General features: G+C 37.4%; 1 protein-coding gene across 2 annotated transcripts in view; it reads right to left on the bottom strand.

The window, feature by feature from the left end:
- SFXN1 (sideroflexin 1) overlaps window positions 1-19,708 on the bottom strand; it is a 41,314-nt gene extending 21,606 nt beyond the window's left edge. The window contains exons 1-5 of one of the 2 annotated variants that reach the window (XM_072631003.1): window positions 19,571-19,708; window positions 3,799-3,870; window positions 2,872-3,039; window positions 1,985-2,155; window positions 1,067-1,165 (exon numbers count right to left, since the gene is read on the bottom strand). In XM_072631003.1, the coding sequence (XP_072487104.1) occupies window positions 1,067-1,165; window positions 1,985-2,155; window positions 2,872-3,035 (434 nt within the window). In that variant the 5' untranslated portion in view covers window positions 3,036-3,039; window positions 3,799-3,870; window positions 19,571-19,708. Of the gene's footprint in view, window positions 1-1,066; window positions 1,166-1,984; window positions 2,156-2,871; window positions 3,040-3,798; window positions 3,871-11,861; window positions 11,954-19,570 lie in introns of those variants that run through there. The other variant, XM_072631004.1, reaches the window with a different exon arrangement.
- Between the last annotated feature and the right edge of the window lie 3,105 nt (window positions 19,709-22,813).

The following is a 22,813-nucleotide window of genomic DNA, read 5'->3' as shown; positions in this document are numbered from 1 at the left end:
TGCATCACTGAATGAGACATTTGTAATTAGAGGTGTACAAGAGTAGAACTAACTGCCACAGAAAATCAAAGGATCACAGACTTAGAGCTGATGGAACTTTGGTGAGTTTCCCACTGCTGGAAATCTTCAAGAGGAAGCTATCTGAGCATTTAAGAGGGGGTGTTGTAGAGGTGATTACTGCTGAATTACACAGTGGATTAGATGACCTCTGAGATGCCTTGCAGTTCTGAGATTGTGTGAGTGTTTCTACAATAAACCTCACAGAGGACAACTTCAGTTAATCTAGGAAAATAAGGCAGATGGTTTGGAGTTGTTTATCTTCTACTTTTTATTTTTTAGCTGACCTATTTAAAAAATAAAGGAGACACAAAATAATATCACCATGGTTTCACTAAGCCTTCTAGAGATACCAAGTTGGAACCCCACTTTGTTCCTACCATAACCATACTATATGACTTATGATGGGAAAGTGGATATATTTTGTTAATGCTCACAGGGTACCAAGACAGGAAGAAATAAGCAAGAAGACATAGTAGGAAAGCATCAATACCATCACAACTTTCATAAATGCTTAAATCTACGAAGAGGCAGATAGGTTGTTCAATGGATCTCAGAGCACTGAGTCTGAAGTCAGGAAGACTCATCTTCCTGAGTTCACATCTGGTCTCAAACACTTCTTAGCTATGCGACCCTGGGAGAGTCACTTCATTTTATTTGCCTCAGTTTCCTCATCTATTAAATGAACTGGAGAAGTAAATGGCAAACCACTCCAGAATCTTTGCCAAGAAAACCTCAAATGGGGTCACAAAACATCGGACACAACTGAAATGACTGAACAAATAAATCTATGAAGGCAGGCCAACAAACTATTTTGACATAAAATGGAGATTTAGTTTTGTCAATACCTCTTATTTAGTATTATGCTAGAAAGATATTCTGAAAAATCTAATAATGTGAAAGGGTTCTTTTAAAACAACTCGTATAGCAAACTGGTAACACGAATTAGGTAACGTTTAGGTAGCAACTTAAAAACTAAAATTTATTGCAATAGATTACATATTCTTACCTAACAGTAATAGGGGCATCACCACTTCTGTTTGTATAATTCACAACAGCATTGAAGGACTGGTTAATCCATTGCCAGAAAAGCACCGCAGGGGTAGTTCTGAAGGTATGAGGAAAGAAGGGAAGAGAAGAGGAAGAGGAGGAAAGAAAGGAAGGAAGAAGAGTGTAAAAAAATTCAACAATACTTCTCACCAAAAAAAAAAAAAAAAAAGCTAAGAAACCAAGAACCCTGAAAAAACCAACATGCTAAAATGGTGATTTAAATATTTATTATAAACTTATAAATTAGCAGGGTTGGCCTGATGCATGATTATAAAGCTTATCTTTGGATATTTCAGTTCTCCCTTCTGTGTTCCTTTGTCTCCCCGGGCCTCCATTGCCCACTTAGGATATCTTCTTTCCAATCAAAGCCAGATCTTAGTTAAGGGCCTAGCAAAATCATTCACACTAAGATATAAAAGAGATATAAAAGTGTTACTCCACCTACGGGTATTCACATTTGATTAGGGAATTAATGCTTTAAGTCATTAAAATTAATATTTTTAGAATTTAAGAGCTTTATTGATCCATTTTGTAGACCAGGAAGCCCAAGAAATCTTACAAGCTTATTTTGCCTTTGTGTAAGTACAGGCCTATAAATGGAAAAATAAATTGTGAAAATGACAATTTTCTGGTAGACTTTTCTTTTTCTTCCCCTCCAACTTTTCCTTCATAAATAGGATCAGACAAAATTCTATCCCTTTTCATTAAATGAGATTCAGTAACAAAAAAGGAAAGCATTCTTCTAGTGCAGCAGTTATACAAAAAGGAACACTAAATACACAATAAAAAGCTAAATACTTCAGTTTCAATTAAATTACACCTTATCAATAGGGTTTGTATCAAACTTACTTGCACAACTGAGTGCTGTTGAACTTACCTATAGAATGTCATCATGCAGCCTGTGATTGTCATGTTCATGGGAACCTGAGCCGACATCCTTCCTATCAAAATCATCTTCTCACCAGTGTCAGGATGAAAAGCTGAATCATAAACATACTTTGCTCTCCATAATTCATTTTCTGTGAGACCAGGAGGTACAATTCCTTTTCTAAAACAAATTGCAAAAAACCATCAAGAAGAACACGTTATGAACTTAAAATTAGTCACCAGTAACCACATTTTGTGATATGATTTGACAATCATCACATCCAGTGCTTTCCGGTTTTTTTCCACTAAAAAAGTATACATGATGCATTGGCATCAGATTTCTACGTAGTCTATAAGATCTTCACCTCTATCATTCCTTATTCTTGCAGTATATTTTCCAATACAATTTTTGCTATCCATATCTATTCCCACACTGGCATTAAAATCACTAAGTACTAAAGCTTAAGTTGATTTAATTTGGAGAATCTTAAATAAAGATCTTTGTAGAAGTTTTATAACTGCTTATTCTCTGCAATTCATGCTGATATATAAGCTGTAATAAATTTTATTATGGCTTTTTATGTGGCTTCTCATATGCTTTTATAAATTAATACTAATTATCTGTATACGTGTCTTACCCCTAAAAGATGACAAGCTCCTTGAGGTCAAGGATGACTTGTGCTGCCTGAACTCCCATCCCAGGTACTTCTTTCATCAGGCAAAACTTAACAAATGTTTAAAGTGAGTGACTGAATCATGACTCTTAGATGATTAACATGAAACTCAATTTAGATGCAGCAGACTTAACAAGAGTCGACTTCTTGAGATAAGATTTAACTACAATTTTTTTTACATAAATGTGACGGAGTCAGAAAACATTAAAGCTATAAATGGTACCTGTAATCATGAACAATTTGTCTTGCATGTTCTAGTTGTTCATTAGTTAGCAAAATATTTCGTGGGTCAGTTACAGTAAAAAAATGACTGGCTCTTCCAATAAAAGTGCTTTGATCCCATCGTGGTTCCTTGATATTAATGTTTAGTGGTATTTCAGCTGACATTGTTCTATAGAAATTAAAAGAGGTCATTTCAGTATTTAAAATTAACATTGTTTCCAAACTTAAACAGACAGTAGATAAATTAAAGTTTATGTGCCCTTGCTAGTTATGAAAATCATTATGGCTAGAAATAGTAAAGTTTAGTAATGTTCCACCTAAAAGATGTACAGGTTAAATAGCCAAAATCTTAAATAGGAGTCCACGAAATTCAGTTGTTTCTAACAAGTTCTCCAAACTACCTTGCAATCCACAAACATTTCTATTTATACTAGCATAGTATTTTCATTTTTCATGTTTAGAAATATAGGCATAATCATGTAAGCCTTGAAAGGCATGAATTATATATTATATCAGAAAGAACAGAGCTTTAGGCTGAAAATAAGCATAGCAGTCACAAATCATTAAAATTACAAAACACAATGCCAAATTAGTACTGTATTACATTTTTAGTCAGAAAATATTTGCTGGTCTAGTATTATTAGATAATTTTGTGCAAAAGTTTATATATAAGACTTCTCTAATAATCTATAAATTAAGATTAAACCAGCTGTGATTAAGACACAGATCATCAGTTTGAAGCAAATATGCTCACAATCGGTAAAAGTTAAGATAGACCATAAGAATTCCTTGATTTGACCTACATAAACCAAGTGCACCACACATATGCATCTCTCTCTCTGTCTTTCTCTCTCTCCCCCCTCCCAAGGAAAAAGGCAATCTCTTATACTGAAGAATATAAAAAAGAGAAAGGACCTTGAAGACTTACAGCCGAAAGTATGGAGCCAAGAAATTCACAACTCTTTAATAACTGTAGTACTTTACTTTGTCTTCCCACGTTCTATCACCAAAAAAAAAAAAGACATAGAATGAAAGATATACTCATCTGTTTCAAATCTGTCATATATCATCACCAAATAAACGTCCTTGTGTGCATACAGTATGGCATAGTGGAGAGCACTATGCTTGGAGGCAGGGATCACGGCAAGCCGTTCAACCACAATGTAGTTCAGGCAGCTCCTCAGGACTTTTCTAAGTCACTGATGCTTGAGCTCCCAAATCATTTATCCTTCTAGTATTTTCATGTGCATAATGCTATCTATGTACCATCCTGGACTCTCCATAACAAATAAGACAAAAAAATGACTGCCTCCTAGAAGTTTACAATCTAAAACAAGTAGCAGAAAAGTTTTAAATGGAATCTGGTAATCACACTGCAAATTGCACTTTCATTCACTAGCCAAGGTGGCAGATTTCTCAGATTTCTTAGGCCCTATAGACACTAACATGCTCTCCCTCTCCCACCATCACTTAGTAAACTCTCTTCCTTGAGCTTCATTCAGTTCATATCTACCATCCAATCAAAACTCTGGTAGCTTTTTATCTATAGATCTCCAGGGCACTCTTATTCTGTACTCAGTTCAGTGCTTGGCTCAGTCTCTCCTCCCTACTTCCTGCCCTCCTACTCAGGGACTTCAATACACAAACGTATGTGTGTGTATATATATATATATATATATATATATATATATATATATGCATATATATATATACATAAATACATATATATGTATATATATGCATATATACATGTATATGCGCATACATGAAGGGGAGAAAGGAAAGAGAGGGTACTCTTTATTTTTTTTTTATTTTTTTTATTTTTTAATGTTTAACAATCACTGCCATACAATTGAGATTTTATCCCCCCCCCCACCTCCCACTACCCCCCTCCCTCCCCATGACTGCATACAATTCTGTATAGATTCTACATATACTTTCCTATTGAGTATATTTTCACTATAGTCATGCTATGTAGTCAGACTAAAATAAATGAAAGAAATTGTATAACAAATCAGAACATGATACACAAACACATACACATACACAAACATGATCTGCTACATTTTGTGAGTGACTTCCATATTTCTTTCTCTGAGTGTGGAAGGCATTTTGCCTTGAGAACCACCTTTGGGATTTTTTTTTTTTTATAAGAAGTTTTTGCGTTATTACAAAAATCCAAGTCTACCAGAAAAAACTCTCACACACTGTGGTTGTTGCTGTGCACAAAGTTCTCCTGGTTCTGCTCCTTTCACTCAGCATCAGGTCATATAAGTCCTTCCAGGCCTCTCTGAAGTCTTCTTGTTCATCATTTCTTATGGCACAATAGTACTCCATTACATTCATATACCATAATTTATTCAGCCATTCCCCAATTGATGGACATCCCCTTGACTTCCAGTTTTTGGCAACTACATAGAGTGCTGCTATAAATATTTTTGTACATGTGGGACCCTTTCCCATTTTTATGATCTCTTGGGGATATAGTCCTAGTAGCGATATTGCTGGGTCAAAGGGTATGCACATTTTTGTAGCCCTTTGGGCATAGTTCCAAATTGCTCTCCAGAATGGTTGGATGCGCTCGCAGCTCCACCAACAATGAATTAGTGTTCCAACTCTCCCACATCCTCTCCAGCATTTATCATTTTCCTGTTCTGTCATGTTTGCCAATCTTATAGGTGTGATGTGGTACCTCAGAGTTGTTTTGATTTGCATCTCTCTAATCAATAGTGATTTAGAGCATTTTTTCATGATTATAGATATCTTTAATTTCTTCCTCTGAAAATTGCCTGTTCATATCTTTTGACCATTTATCAATTGGGGAATGACTTGTATGATTATACATTTGAGTCATTTCTCTATATATTCTAGAAATGAGGCCTTTATCCCCGAGCTTAGCTGTAAAAATTCTTTCCCAATTTACTACATCCCTCCGGATTTTGGTTGCATTGGGTTTGGTTGTGCAAAAACTTCTCAGTTTAATGTAATCAAAGTTATCCATTTTGCATTTCATAATGCTTTCTATGAGAGGGTACTCTTTAAACACCATAACCTCTTAGTTCCTTAACTTACTTATTTCCAAAGACCTACTCCCTGACCAAATCTAAGATAAATTTGTTTATCTAATCACAAACTTTTGTTATTATCCTAGCACTCTCAACCCTGTACTCCATCCACACTATGGCCTCTAATCCTTTCATCCCTCAATTCTTTCCAGGCCATTGTGAGCCAGTTCAGTGTACAATGTCCTTTTCTGTCAAGTCCATTGACCCTTCATTGGATAACTGATCTTCCTTGTCAATCCGCATCCTTGAATTACCTACCCTATCTACTGTCTTTGCTATACTTCATATGCTGCTAAACAAAACAAGAAGAAATCACAAAACTCATGCTGACTAGGTCCTCCACAAATGTTGTTACATAGTCTCAAGTGGACCCTCACTATAATGATGCAATTCTTTCACACCTCTCTGATTCACTATTTGACTCACTATAGTAACATTTCCAAACCTTTTTAACCCTCCTCAAATCCCTCAATTTTCTTTCTACCTATCCTCTCAGCTGAGAACTTGGCATATTTCACTCAAAAAGAACTGCAGCCATTCACTGAGAGACCCTCTCAACCCTTGCTTATCCCATGTTCCTCATCTCACATCACTCAGAAGCTGCCCACCACCATTTTCTCCTTTATCCCTGTTTCACATGAAGAGGTAGCCCTTTTAACTACCAAGGTAAATACCTCTATATGCACAAGTGACCTCAATTCCATTTTTACTTTTCTAGCAGACTGCTCCCCTTCATAATCCCTCCTCTGACTAATCTTCAATCTCTCCCTGTTTATAAAAATGCCTATGACTTTTCCATCCTCAAAAAACATCCAGATTTGATTCATCTATCCTTACTAGCTATCCTGCTATAATTCTCTTTCCTTCTGTGGCTAAACACCTTGAAAAAGCTCTCTACAATTAATGACTCTACTTCCTTTTTTCTCATTTTCTTAACTCTAGTCTGGCTTCATTATTCAACTGAAATCATTCTGTACAAAATTGCCAATCTCTTAATTTCCAAATCTAATGGCCTTTTCTCAATCCTCATTCTTCTTGTTCTCTTCACAGCCTCTGACATTGTGGACCATCCTGTTATCCTTGATACCCTCTGCTCAATAAGTTTTCTGACATTTGGTTCTCCTACCTATCTATCATTCCTCCTCTGTCTCCTTTGCTGGATCTTCATCCAGGCTACGACTATTAATCATGGATGTTACTCAAGATTCTGTCCTGGGTTCTCTTCTTTTCTACTATTTGCAATGATCATCTCACCACCCATGGACTCAAATAACACCTATATCCTGATGATTCTAAAATCTCCCTATCCTGTCCTCACATCTTGCCTGACCTTCAGCCTCTCATTTTCAACTACTTATTTGATCTCTTGAACTGAGTGTCCTATAGATATTTTCAGTTCAAAATGTTCATAACTCAACTCATTATCTTCCCTCCCTTCCAAGCCCTCCCCTCCTCAGTTTATACTAAATGTGCATATTCCTTTAAGAACTAACCACTCTTTAACCTCTCCCTATTCCTTCCCTGAATCACCTAGCATGAATGCTTGGCATGTGTTTTATTACAGAATAATCTATATAAACTGTAACTGTACCCCTCTAAGGTTGCAGGTTCCCTAGGAACTCTTATCTGCTGAAAAGCATAATAAATCTTTACCACCTTGACCTCAAGAATGCTTGAGTTTGCAAATTCTATTCCAGATAGCCCATGCAGGGAACTCCAGTCTTGGGGTTCCTCTATCTTTCCAGCCCTCATCACAGTCACTGTTTTTTTGCCCATCTCTGTATTCTTAGTATCACTTAGTACAGGGTTTGCCACATAGTAGGTGTTTAATAAATGCTAACTGACTGCAAGACAATGTACACATATATAGGCATATACAATATATAAAAAAAACAGATATAAGACAATTTGGGGGGAGGTTCTAGTACCCAGGTGGAACAGAAAAAGTTTTGCATAATTTTACTCTTAGAGTTGGGCCTTGAGAAGATGAGACAGCTCAAAATGATTTCACTGATAGGAAAACACATTAAAAGTATAGTGACCACTTCTTTAGATAACACTGGATTAGATGCCTTAGCTGAAAAAAATCATTATCTGATGGCCAGCCTTCTGGTGATGAACTCAAAGAACATGGTCCTCATATGACAGATATACAGCTTGTCACTGAGTTCACTATTTCTATATGTCTTAAAAAATCATACCAAGTATACAGTCAATGATATTAATACAATTCTTACATATTGGGTATGCTTAGATTTAGTTTCTTTGGTTCATATTTTAAAAACTATGCTCACTTTCATATAGCTATTACTTTTTCTTCACAAGACTATAAAAGATTTAATTCAACAATTAAACACCTCCTATATTTTAGGGACTATGTTGTACTAGAGATGTAAACACAAGTCAGGAAGTATTTATTTTTAATAATTTGCTATTTTTGCTTTTCAAGTTATAAGTATTTTTAAAGTAATCAGCCCCTCTAACTCCACTGCCAACCCTAAATTAAGCAAATTGAAACAAGGTCCAGCCTAAAGTCAATGAATTTATTACAAATTGCTTTTCAAAAGCACTAAACACTACCAATACCTTAAGTCTCACTAGTAGTAAGTTAAGGACAGTGTTATTTCTGTGAATTAAGATGCATTAGTTGAGTCACAAAGTTAAGCTCTCCTTAAGTACTTAATTTTATTACCAAGAGAATATTTAATTTGAAGGGAAAACCGGGCTCTAACTTGTAGAGGAGAATGTGAATTAGTCAAAATAAAAGGAAATTCTTTGTGCTAAGATCATGAAAGAGGTGAGAACAAATAAAAGAAATACAGTACACATAGTCTTAAAATAATCTTAGCCATTAATTTCAAACTTTACCAATCACATTACCCAAACTGTATTTAAATAGTAAAATGACCAATGTTGGAAAATGGAAATTTTATGGAGCAAGGGTCCTGGATTACTCATAAACTAGATAAATGAGAACTAACATCCTATAGTTTTAGAAAGTAGGATTAAGTGTAGCAGAGACAATTTTATAACATATCTCAGTTCAAGAATATAAAGATATGCTTTTTAGAGAATCAAATTAAAAGAATATAATTCTAATTAAAATGTTCTAAATACTATTAAGGCATTAAGAAAAAATCTAAATTGTATTAAAAATGTTTTGTTTTCCTAAAACGGAAAAAATTTAAAATATAAGCACACATTCCATTCTTACAAAACCAAATAATTCCAAATAGGGTAAAGCTTAATTATTAACTATGACTCACATGTTTTAATTACACATTATTTTCAAGAGAAGATTCACCAATAAGCTTGTAAATTCTCCTTCCTTCAGCTCTACTTCTGTTGTCTAACAGTCCTTTGTGCATTAAAAGCACTCAATAAATGTTTATTAGAACTGAGCTGACTTTCCCCCTTCTATGATGAATATAGACTCTCTACATTTGGTTGAGTAACTGTGGCAAAGTAACAACACACTTAATCAGGCACAATGTCCCTTTAATATCACCACAGGTAGGTCAGTTTCACTTATACAAGCTAGCAGTAATATAGCAGACAAAAGAAATACAAGTCATATTAGCTTTCTCTAAGACCAATACCATATACTGTGTTTAAATAGCCTCTCTGGGGGAAAAAAGCACCTTACAGACTGTATATGCTCATTAAATAGCTAAAACTTGCAAGGAGAAGTATAATTATTTCTAATTCACAAATGGGATAAAGTTAGCTCTTAGCAGACTTGTTAAGCACTGAGTAGCTTTTTCAAATAAATGCTACAAAAATTTGGAGAGGCAATATTTTTAGTGTAGGTTCTCCCCAAAAAGCACTAAACAACAAATAAAGACAAAAATATGAATAAATTTTTATAAATATTTCAAGCCAAAAGTATTGGTGTAGGAGTTGAAGGGCATAACTTAAGAAATTTAAATTATCAGCTTCATCTCTAGTTGGGAAAATATCCTACACATAAGGCCACTGGACAAACTGGTGCATAGTAAATACTTTGCTTAAAAAGGCAAAGAAAATATTTTTTATACTATTAAAGAGATGGATGATTAACTTATGTCTTACCTTATCAGAATCAGATATTAGATTTCAATAGTTTTGGTAAGATATCCTAGTGTTCTGTAACACAACTTTATGCTGATTATTTCAATGGATAAAAAAGTTGCTATTATCAGACCTCATTCATTCGAAATCTACAATTCAAGTATGGTATATAAGATCTCTATTTACTAAATCTTTTGAAACAAGTGGACTAACCAATGGGGTAATTTTATATTTAGTGTAGACCTTGTATAAATTAGGATTTCAAAGCAATAAAACATTCCATTTATTCATTCCCATTCAAAATACTTCAAAATCATTCATTCATTTAACAACTATTCTGCAAAAAGTTCATTACATAGAAAAAGCGCAGTAGTTTATGTGAAGGAGATACAAGGACTGGCTAAGATAACATCCCCACCAAAATCTATCAGGTGCCAAGGTCATGATGTTCATTTCCTTGGTTTTGTTTAATGGCCTTATTCTCAACTTAACACCAACTACCTGTCTTAAGATATGTGCTAATATTCACAAGAAGAGTAACAGCTCATATTTATATAGTGCTTAAAGTTTTGCAAAATACTTTCCATATAACTCCCCTTTCAAGTTAGGTAGGTATAGCAAGAAATACTTTAATCACGACATTAATTGTCACTGCCAACACCAAATATGTCCCAATGATGATGGATCAGTAGCAGATCATTCTATACGACACATAGAGAATTTTTGCACTAGTTTCTAAGATCCCTTCCAACACTGACATTCTATGTTTTAAAATCTCTTTTCAGCTCTAACATTAGCAACAAAAACAACAGCACATTCACGAACCCTGGTCCATTCTGTGCCCATTCAGGCAAGACAATGCTCCCTTACAAATACAGGACTATGTCAGGGTCACAGATTTTTTCCCCCTCTGCTTAGGTTTTCATTTCCCTCCTAAGTGAACATAAAATGCAGAACTCCAAGCTTAAGCTATAAATAGGAGTAAAAGCTAGTATACAAAATCAACACTAATAGTATCTCTTAAGGAGTGGTGGTGGATGGTCCTGAACTCTATTCAAGAAATTTTCATTACTGAGGAATAGGACTCCTTGAGGACAGGAACTGTTTCTCTTTTGTTTTTTGTATCCCCAGCATCTCACACACTACTTAGCATATAAAAGAGGCAATTAATAAATGCTTGTGCACTGAGTGAAATACAAAAGGCTTCCATTTTATGAACCTTGAGGACTGTGTTAAATTATGATATTTTTATTGGAATCGTAAAAACATTCCAGCTATAAGAAAATAATTCCTCCATAAGCCAAAAATCTAACTTTAAAGAACTGCATTTAGTCAGAAAACCTTGGGTTTCAATTTCTAGCAATATCAAAGACTAGAATTTGATGTTAAAAAAGTCTTTTCCCCTCTCTGAGGAAAATTATTCTACAGAATGAAGGGGCTAGATTTAGATTGTTTCTGAAATATCTTCAAGCTTTTAAATTCTATGTCCTAAAGTCTCTTCCAGTGTTAACATTTTACATGCTATGGTCCCTTTACATCTAAAATGTTCTATATTCTAGGTACTAAGATAGTTTAACATGTAAATCAGGTTAATGCTTAGAACCTTTCATAAATGACTTGTATATAAAAAGCCTAAGAAATCTTTAACTTGGTCTTGTTTCTGTCCACTGTTTCAATGGTTCACTGAATTATGCTGACTTTCCATTTAAGTTACAGAGTCCAAAGAGGTAAAGATATTAACTTGTTTTGAAGCTCCCCATGTGGAAGACTATCATAATCTTTACAATTAAGGCCTTTTGGGGGTAGAGGAATGGCATAATGGGGAGTAAGTATGGTATAGTGGAAAGAACACTTGACTTAGAATTCTACCACTTACTAGCTCTGTGACCTTGAGCAAGTCCCTTCACCTCTCTGGGCCTCAGTTTCCTCATCTGTAAAGTGAGGGAGTTGGACTAGATGGTCTTTAAGGTTCATTCCAGTTCTAACATTCTTTGATTCTGTGAAACAGGTAAAGAGACATTTCAAATCTTCAGTAAAGCCAACTGATAAGTGTTTTCTCAATGAAGATGATGTAATTATGACAAAAATTACCATATTTTCAGTTAAAAGTGTCATCAAAAATCTATGTAAAATGTTCCATTTTGTGTTAAGTGGTAAGAAAAGATATTTTAAATAAAAACAAATTTTAAAAAAAGCTAGATCTAAGCTTCATCAGTATAGAGAGCTCCCCATAAAAAATTCCCTCTCCCTGAATGGAGCGGCAATTTCTCTGCAACTTAGTCCTAGAGCAGGCTTGCATAAGTTGCATGTGGGCCAACCCTCTGGCTGCTGGCTGAGGATTTCCTCTACATACAAGGTATATTTTTCCTCTACAATTTTCACAGGTTACCCCAAATCCTTGGGCTACCTGAAATTCTTTGGCAGGCTATAAGCAGCCTGGGGCCACAAGTTGTTCAGGCCAGTCTTAGAGTTTCCTAGGAATGAAATGATTTATTCAGGATCACATGACCTTTGATAAATTTATCAGCCTCTTAAATTCAAGTCTTCCTGATTCTGAGGTCGGTTCTTTATCTGCTATGCCATGCTACCTTCAATAACTTTATTAGAATTTGGAAAACATTCTCTAATCTTACAGACTCATCATACTCACAACTTGTTTGATTTTAAACTTATCTGTACTGCCATAACTAAGATGAAACATAAGCAATCCATCATTAAAAAGCTGTATGATCTTGGACAATTTGGTTTTCCTCCATGGGCTCCAGCTTCCTCCTCTAAAAAAAAAGAAGAGAATGGACTAAATGATCTCTTAAGTCCCTTTCAGTTCTGAGATTTTAGACTTCATATGACTCCTTTCAGGAATCTACCATCAAATCCACAAATCAACAAATCGACAAATCTACCATCAGTTAGAGGGAATGTATTAATAGAAAAGATAATTAAATGGCATTTTTTAAGTCACAGAGGGTTAAAAGCATATTTTTAGTGACAAAATTAAATGGGCTCTGCTCCTAACCTTCAAAGAGTAAAATATATTTTATCTGAGGCCTCAAATTATAACTTTTCCATAATAAAAGTGCATACATTTTTCTTCTTAAAGGAATGATTCTAGACCAAGGGTGGGGAATCTGCATCCTCAAAGCCACATGTAGCCCTCTAGGTCCTCAAGTGCAGCCCTTTGGACGGAATCCAAACTTCATAGAACAAATCCCTTTACTAAAGGATTTGTTCTGTAAAACTTGGACTCAGCCAAAAGTTGCACCCAAGAACCTAGGTCACACGTGGCCTCGAGGCTGCAGGTTCCCCACCCCTGTTCTAGACAGATTGTTAGCTCTCAACATACCCTCAAATCCACTTCCAATCTTTTCTTAGAATTCCAGTCCCTTATTTTTAATTGCCTACTGACTAGCTCCAGGATTTTAAGGTCCTGATGGCAGCATCTTAAAGCTGATATGTCCTGAACTGAACCCCTCCTTTTAATCCCCTAACTTTTCTATTTCCACAAGGCCATTTCTCTAGTCACCCTGGCTCAAAACTTCAGTCAAAAGAACCAATCAACGATTATTTATTAAGCATCTGTGTGCTGGGGATTCAAAGACAAAAGCAGGGCCTAGAATATCAAAATCTAGCAAACTAGTGGATATGTGGAGTGAGTGAAAGTGAGGAATTGAAAATGACAGTTTTAATATGGGGTCCTGGCAGAATGGTAGCTATCCCTGACAAAAATAGGGAAATGCAAAAGAGGAGCAGGTTTAAGGGAAAAATTGAATACAATGAGTTTTGGACTTTGGAGTTGAATTTTAGATGCACATGACATTCATTTCAAAAAGTTCCCTCGGTATTTGGTGATGTATATCTAAAAGTGAGGAGAGATTAGAATTGGACAGATAGCTCTGTTAATCACCATCAAGGATGATAAGTATGTCCACGTGAATGGAAGAGATTCCCAAGACAGAATGTGTGGAGAATATAAGAAGCTTCAGTATAGAGCCCTGTGTATAACCAGTTAGAGGATTTATTGGGGATGATCCAGCAAAGGTGACTAATGTGATTAGGAAAGCCATGAGAGAGCAGTGTCATGAAAACCCAGAGGATAAAGAATACCCAGAGAGGATGACAGAAAGTACCCCAGTGTTATAGACCTCTCCTGTGGACCTCTCAAGTTGTCTTATGCTGCAAAAATGTCTCCCTCTGATCTTTTGTTAGCTCTGCTGCTTCAAAATTTGACTTGAGGCATTGAAGTTTTTTGGAGGAGAATGCTGGGAGAGTCCATCTGAGTCCCAGCCTTTACTCCACCATCTTGGTTCCAATTTCCAGGGAAAACAACAAACAAACAAAAACCAAAGCAAAGCAAACAAAACAAACAACAACAAAAACTGCATTTTATGAATACACAATGAAATAGTATCAAAACATTTTACAGCAAGTGTCTCTGACAAAGTCCTCATTTCTCAAATATATAGAGAACTGAGTCAAACTTATAAAAAAAAAAAGAGCATTTTCTACTGATAAATGGCCAAAGAATATAAACAGGTAGTTTTCAAAAGAAGAAATCAAAGCTATCTGTAGTCATATAAAAAAATGTTCTAAACCATTATTGATTAGAGAAAGGCAAATTAAAATAATTCTGAGATACCACCTTATACCTATCAGAAATGTCAAATGCTGGAGGGTATGAAGAAAAATTGTTACATTAAAGATTTGTTGGTGAAATACTGAACTGGTTTAACCCTTGTGGAGCACAATCTGGAACTGTACCCACAGGGCTATCAAAATGTGCATACCCTTTAACCCAGCAATCCCACTACTAGGTCTGTACCACAAAGAGATCAAAGAAAAAGGAAAAGTAGAAATATGTGCAAAAATATTTATAGCAGCTCGTTTTTTTTGGTGGCAAAGAATTAGAATCAAGGGGATGCTCAACAATTGGGCAATGGCTGAACAGGTTGTGTGATATGATTGTGGAGTGCTATGGTGCTGTAAGAACCAATGAGGGGAGTGGTTTCAGTAAGTCAAGACTTATATGAATCAAGACCTATATAAAATGATACAAAGTGAAATTAATAGAACCAGGAGATCATTGTGCACGTGGCAACAGCAATGCTGTAGTGATGATCAACTGTGAAAGACTTGGTTACTCTAATCAATACAGTGATCTCAGAGTCTCAAATGACTCAGGATGAAAAAATGCTATCCACCTCCAGAGAGATAAGCTCTGAGTACCCACTGAAGTATAATTTTCTCACTTTATTTTTTGCCTTTTTTTAACAATGATTAATATGAAAATGTTTTCTATGATTTCAGTTGTATAATTGATACATTATTTTCCTTCTCAGGAAGTGGATGGGTGTGAGAGAGGAAGAGAATCTTAAACTCAAAATTTAAAAAGAAAACAATGTTAAAAAGAAAATAAATGAAAATGGAAGACTTAGGAGGTAATAGTAATACCATGTGTATAACCACCTCTAAATTGGAGACAAAATAGGTGATAGGAGTTGAATAATCTGAGGAACTGGTGTTTGAAAGAATACCAGCACTCATGTTGAATTCCTGATGTGTAAAGCAATGTTAAGGAAGAACATAATCCAAGTACTGAATTCCTTGAGAAAAGAAGGATAATGATTTCGAGATTGCTAGATAACTGATATCACTATCTGGATTGGATGTTATACCTGAGTGGAGTAAGCCTCAAAGAAGAGCATGCTGAGTGCTGGCAATAGAAGGAGAGTACGGAAGAATCACTTTGGACACTCCCTTCGCCCTTCCAGTCATTTGATAAGATAGGTTCCTCAGTCTTTCATGCCATTCCCCTCCTCTCCACTCTTACTGAAACCCTGGTACTGGGGAAATTAAGCTGGGCTTGGGTCAGAGGAACTAGATTTAAAACCGGCTTCTTCATTGTGTCACTGAGGGTGATAATCTCTCTAGGCCTCAACTTTCTCATCTATAACACAAGAGGGTTGGGCTTGATGACCTCTAAAGTCCTTTTGAGTCTGAAATCTATGATCCTATGTACATCTACATTTAAGTCCTCTGGTCTTCCAGACTATAACAGCTACTGTTCTTATAACTGATATTCCACCCTTTTATATAGTCTTTCTCTATTTTGTCCTTTTCGCTACCAACAGAATAATCACCCAGCTTTATCTTACCGTAAACTGAAATGACTACTATATGCTAGGCACTAAGAATAAAAAAAAAAAACACCAAGTGGAGTCTGCTCACAAGTAGCTTACATTCAGCATCTGGGGAGGAGAATGAGAAGTCCAGACCTGTTATTTCATTAGTGGGGGGGGGGGGGGGGAACCTGATGAGCAAAAGAAAATAAATTCTGCCTACCAATGCAGATCAGCAGGTGCTCCACATCCTGTAGTTGTAGCACTGTCTATGGTACCACAATGTGAAGTGACCTGAGCAGAACTACATAAGCAATATGTAAAAAGGGAGGGATCTGACTCTGGGCAACTTACTATCCACTATCCCACACTGCCTCTCTGAAGCATTCTACTTAGTACTGTGTGTGTGTGTGTGTGTGTGTGTGTGTGTGTGTGTGTGTGTTCATCCTTCATTGCCGAAGACCATGCCATCAGAGAAATGATGACATGACTTGCACTTGACTTTGTTTTGAGTGATGGAGGGCTGTGCAGGTCATCAGCCTCACTTCTCCTCCAGAGCCATCTGAACCCAGTGACCAGATATTCATCAGGATGACTGGAGATGACCCAGGATGAGGTGACTGGGGTTAAATGACTTGCCCAAGGTCACACAGCCAGTGAGTATCAAGTGTCTGAGGAGAGATTTGAACTCAGGTTCTCCTGACTCATGCACTGGTGCTCTATCCACTGCACCACCTAGCTGCCCCAACTTAGTACTCTAAATATCCAACAAATACTGCTAGTCTGTCGTCTTCTCTTCACAAGACCACATCCCTTTGCTTATGCCTTCTCCCAAGACTACATCTTTTTTGATCAACTCCTTCACCTTTCCTCTACCACAAAGACTTTGGTCACTCCCTCCCCTCTCTAGGGGGCTTTTCTCACCCTATTCCAATCTCTCCTAAAAGTTTGCTTGGATCTTTCCTTTGCTTTTTCCTTATTTTCACTAGTATCATACTTATTTGTATACATACCTTTTTTTGAGCTCTCTGAAAGTAGGAACTGTCTTATATCTACCTTCGTTATAGGTTATAAAGGGTCTAGCATCAGGCCTCATACATGTGAAGGATTTAATAAACGTTTGTGGGATTTAACTGAAACCAAAATAAAAAGGAGTAACATACCACAGATGGAGAAATCAACTCATTTTGAAATATTGTACCATAATCTCTTTGGAGAAAGGGGATTTGTAACATTTAAACAACATGTGTAGACCCCATACCTATGTATTTTGTTACTTTGTACCAAGTCATGCAGGACATTTTATGGTTCTGTAGTATCAATAGAATTTTGTAAATTTTTTTAAAAGTTGTTTTTGTTTCAGTATTTCTGTAATATGTTGTTACTGTTATACCAATATTAATACTGCCCACTATAGCTATTTAACAGTAACTGTACTGAAAAATTATAAAATAACTCATTCGCCCCTTATACTATTAATAGGAGCACATTTAACACATTCCAATTCATGAATTAATAATAATCTAGATGGTCAGTAAAATTTCTCCATTAAAAAAAAGTGACTACTGTTTACTTCTACTTTAAAATCCAGGGATGAAGCCAACCTTCTTTGAAATTAGGTCAGTATTTATTGATGTTTGTCCACAAGAACAGAGATATTATCTTCTCATAACCTGACACACCAGATTTTATAGCAGGTTAAGTGAATACTTCCAAAAACTAATTAGTTCTTTGCTGTTCAGAGGCAATCCTATCCAGTCTCTATAGCTTCCATAGGACTAATGTAGGATGAAAGGATTTTAGGGCTAAAGGGGACCACAGAGATCATCTAATCCTTTGTAAGGATTAAGGTAAGAGATCCCAGCTGACACATTTTAATACTTGCATTTCACAGATATGCCTAAGAAGAGTAACACAAAAAAGATTTTCTAAAACTTCCTATACTTTTATTGGCCTACACTGGGCTTTATAAGGCCTTATCCACGTACACCAATCCAAGGAACATTTACTCTGTTTGAATTTCTGATGAACTTACAAGTATATTACACAATATAACCCTTGAATTACAGAATGTCAGAACCAGATGGTGTCCAGGAGATAAAATATTCCAGTCTTCACTTTATAGCTGGAGAAACTGAAGACCAGAGAGATAAATAATTTGTTCCCATTCATCTAACTAGCTACTTAGCAGGGGCAGTGAGGTACAGCAGGAAAGAGCTCTTTAGTCTTTTATCAGGAGACCGGAGTTTCTATTCTAGGTCTACAACAAACTTGCTGTGTAACTTTGACCAAGTTTTTCTGGGCTTCAGTTTCTTGTAAAATGAGGTAGTTGTGCCTTGCAGCTCTAACATTTTAAGATTTCTGAGTCTTAAATTCCTTTAAGGCAGAGGTTTATCACCTTTTTTTTTTTTTTAATCTCTTGGGCTCCTGTGGCAGTTTGTCTCCCTTCTTAGAATAATATTTTTAAATATAGAAAATAAAATACATAGGATTATAAAGGAAAACAATTATATGGAAATACACTTATCAAAAAATTAAAACGCAAATTCTCCCTTAAGAGCTTCTCCTTAGGGCAGGAGATGTTCCTTATTTATCTTTGTATTCTCCCTTTGCACTCTGCCCCAGGTACAAAAAAAGCACATAAATTTCTGCTAAACGAATCTAAGCAAGGTAAAAGACCAGCTGACTTTTATATAATACAATATAGCTTAAAAAGTACTTTCCTTCAACAACCTTGCAAGATCCGTAGTGCAAATAGCAATACTCTCATTTTACGAAAAACTTGGGTTCAGAGGGAAACTTAGCAACACCGGGTTACATCCCTCAAGTGTTAGAACCACTGCCTGCAAAAAAAGCATGAGCGATCTGGGTTCCAACTTGAATTCTGCGCCTTATAACAGGGTGACCTGGCAAAGTCGCCTTTGCATGTCATATAGTGGACTCTTGAAAAATGTTGGTCTAATTGAAATCACTTGGCTTCTTCAGACCTCAGTTTCAACAGCAAATTGAAAGGCTGTGGCATGATGATCTCTGTAAACTCTGGAGTTCGGGATCCCAGGGGCCTTTCCCCCGGGGTCCATCACCTAGCAACGGCTCGCGCTGTCCCCTCCAGACGGCCGCGCGGGGACCCCAGGGCGGCAGCCATCTTGGATGCCCATTTAGAGCCAGGCTTCGTCCGGCTGTTCCCCGACTCCCTAGAATCCAGCAGAGGACGGACCAGAGCCGGGAAGGTGGATGACCTAGGTATCCTGGCAGAAGGAGGGGCTCCCGGCCTGGAGCTGTCCCCTCCCGCCGCAGCCGAGGTCCCGGGGGCCTCCCATGGGGTCTTATCAAAGGCAGCTGGGGGTGAAGTGGTGCAGATGTCTCCGCCCCCGGACCTCTAGCCGGCCAAGGAATGCCCCAGGCCCCTGGTGCCTCCCTCCTGCCAGCCCTCCCAGCCTCTGCCAGCCTCGGCCCGGGGAGCACTCACCGCTAGCTCCAGCCCTCCCCGCAGCCTCTTCAAGCCACTCCACGGCTCCCGGAAGAGAAGCTAATGCCAGCCCCACAGCCTTGTGCCCGCCTGTCAGCCTACCGCCCGCTCGCGCCTGCGCAGCTCAGCTCCAGCTCCCGAGCCCACGCCCCAGCCCCAGAGTGTAGTCACCCCTGGTCTGCAGAAAGACCTTTAGTTCAACCCCGCCGGGTTTATGGTGGGAGGAAACCCTGGGCAAAAAACGTTAGGTAATTTGTCCAGGGTCACTTAGGTGGTTAGGAAAGAGCTGGGGTTGGAGCCCAGGAGAACCTGAATTCAAATGCGGCTCTACTTCCATTACTAGGAGTGCAGTAAGGGGGAACACAGTCCTCGTATCATTTTGTAGTTGTACGGAGGATAACTTAGAGGATCTTAGATAATTTAGATCTAGAAAAGATCTGTGAGATGATCCACTCTAGAACTCCTAGGCTTGGGAAAGCATTTCTCTCTTCCCAGAGCAGCCTGACCATCTCTTAGCACCGTGCCTGAGACACGTTTCCTGAAGGTCCTGAAGCCCTAGAGTCCCTTACTCTCTCCTGCAAAATTGGACACCCACATTTTTAAGTTGGTCCTCATGTTCAATCTCTGAGGAAAAGTTTGAAGAGGGAGTATACAAAACTAACAAGAGAAGAAAAGTCACCTTCCCCCCATCCCCCCGCACCCCCGGGCTCTTTGACTGAATTATGTCGCCCACCCCTCCCCACGCCCCTTTCTCACCCGGGGCTAATGGTGGACTGTGCATTTCCAAAACAAGGTTGCCCTGAAGCCCAGATGCCTTCTGTGGCGGGAGACACGCCGTTAGGTCCAATAAAGTACAGTGGAGGGGGTGGAGTGGGAAGGAGGGGTATCTCCCTGGGTCTAGGTTTGGGTCAGTGTTAGTATTAGGTCTTCGTCCCCACTTTTTAGCTAGTCAGCCCCCTAAATTATGACTTCTACCTTACCCCTAGGTCCAAGAAATCTCATGAGACAGTGAATATCTCTGCTTCCCACACCAACAGCTTCCCCCAGTCACAGCTCCACCCTCTCCCCACCACCAAATTCAACCCTGATCTTCCTTAAAGTCATGCAAGCCTTTTCAATTTCCCTTTGTTGTTGCTTTTGTTAAGTCGTTTCCTGTAGGTGCCTCACTCTTTGTGTGACCCCATTTGGGGTTTTCTTGGCAAACATTCGGAAGTAGTTTGCCATTTCCTTCTCCATCTCATTTTACAGATGAGGAAACTGAGTCAAATGGGCAAGTGACTTGCTCAGAGTCACACAGCTACTAAGTGTCTGAGGCCAAATTTGAACTCAGGAAGATGTCTTCCTGACCCCAGGGCCCAGCACTTCTACTTGAGTAGAGACCCTACCACTCTGCTCTACTAAGAGCTCTAGGCATGATAATATTTTCATTACCAAACTCCAGGAGTTGTGAGGAAGCCTTTTTGTAAACCTTAAATATTGCCTTAGCTAGCAAGTTACTTGGGTGACTAGTGTTGACCTGAAAACTTGTTGAAGAAAAGGCAACATGGCTAAATGCATACATTTTATGATTTAATTAATTAATTGATCAATTCCCCATAAAGAAAACGGTACATAATGCATTATGGAGCCAGAAATGTTCTGGCTACCCAGTGCAGAAATCTTCTGGCCTATATACATTTTGCCGTGAGAAAAGAACTCTCCTAGTTGAACAAATCATAAATTCAGTAAGACAGGACAATTAACAAAGCAATATTGGTCAGGCCTTGCGATTCCAAGCTGGGTAAACATATGTCTCGGAAATCCCACCACTAGTAAGTGGTAGGCTTCCTGCCCTAAACAGATAACTGACATAGGAAAGGGTAAACAAAGTTCAATAGAAATTACGACCTAAGATGTCTGTGTTTTCTTTACCATTAACATGCCATAACATAGTATATGTCTGCAAATATTAAGATATGGAAAACGTCCCATTATTCAAGATAGTGTCTTAGGTTAAAGGTCTCCTTAAGGAATGTAGAGTCAGCCTTGGCTGGCTTTTGCTGATATAGGAAGAGGCACTCTCTGAGTTTGCTTCAGAGAGAACAAAGAGATTATTCCAAAATTTTATATCAAACATTATCACTAGGCAGAGCTATAAAGTGGAGTACTTTTGAACAAAGTCTAACAGATTTTTTTTTTTTAATTGAATCAGTCCTACTTACAAAACACAATAGAAAGAATTTGGGGGATTCAAAGACTGGGTGAAGGGGAGGATGGGTGTAGAAAAGTCAGAGTTAGCCATCTTACTGTAGTTAGGAAGTGACTTGACAAAAATCATTTAGTTGGTAATTGGCAGTTCAATTCTATTTGACATGTACTTATTAAGTGCTTACCTACTATGTATCAGGTAGTGTGCTAGACATGACAACAAAGTGTAATCTCAAGAGAAAGAAGAAGCAGAAGGGAGGAGAGGATGGGAAGAAAGAGGAAGGGTAGCTGACAAAAGAAAAGGAGAAGAGAAAAAGGAGAAATGAAAGTATATATAAAGTGGTTTTTTTTAAGTAGAGAAGAAAAGATAATGCAGAGGGAAGCAGGGAAGACTTTTTTTAAAGTATAGACATTATACTCTTGTAGCAATTTCAAATACAGAAGACAATATACTTTTTGAAATATAGTTTCCAATGTCATTTTTTCTGTGTGAAATTTCAGTCACTTTTTTCCATAAAAACCATATCTGATCTTTTTGGTTTCCATTTAACAGGAACCAGCAATACAGAACACAAAGTGCTAGCTAGTCTCATTCTAACAAATATGGCAAAGTACTTGTGTTTGAACATAGAATTTGAATAGTTTTTGATTTAAAAAAATCTAAAGCTTGGGTCAGCATAGAAGAAAGGACGTTTCTGAATACAGTAAAAAGTCAATGATCTTAGATAAGATCTTATTGACTCTATTATAACAGAGGTGTTTCCCTCCCTGAATTTAACAGCCATAATTAAATTCATCCAGCTTATTGCATTAAAAAAAAAAAAACAACCCTACTTTTTGCTTCACACTATAAACCAAAAAATTTTTTTAAAAAATCCCCACTATAAAGAGTAAAGTACAATTCAGGATGGACTAGGCAACATCATTTGAGGCCTGAATATACGTTTCCAAATGAATAAAAATCATACTGGGATCTTAATGTTGAACAAGACTCTAAAGATCATCTAATACAACCCTTTCATTTTATGAATGAGGGGCCTAAGATCTCGAAGATAA

This window comes from Notamacropus eugenii, chromosome 1, assembly GCF_028372415.1.
Source record: "Notamacropus eugenii isolate mMacEug1 chromosome 1, mMacEug1.pri_v2, whole genome shotgun sequence".
NCBI classification, from domain to species: domain Eukaryota; kingdom Metazoa; phylum Chordata; class Mammalia; order Diprotodontia; family Macropodidae; genus Notamacropus; species Notamacropus eugenii.
This window is presented reverse-complemented; position numbering and strand designations above follow the sequence as displayed.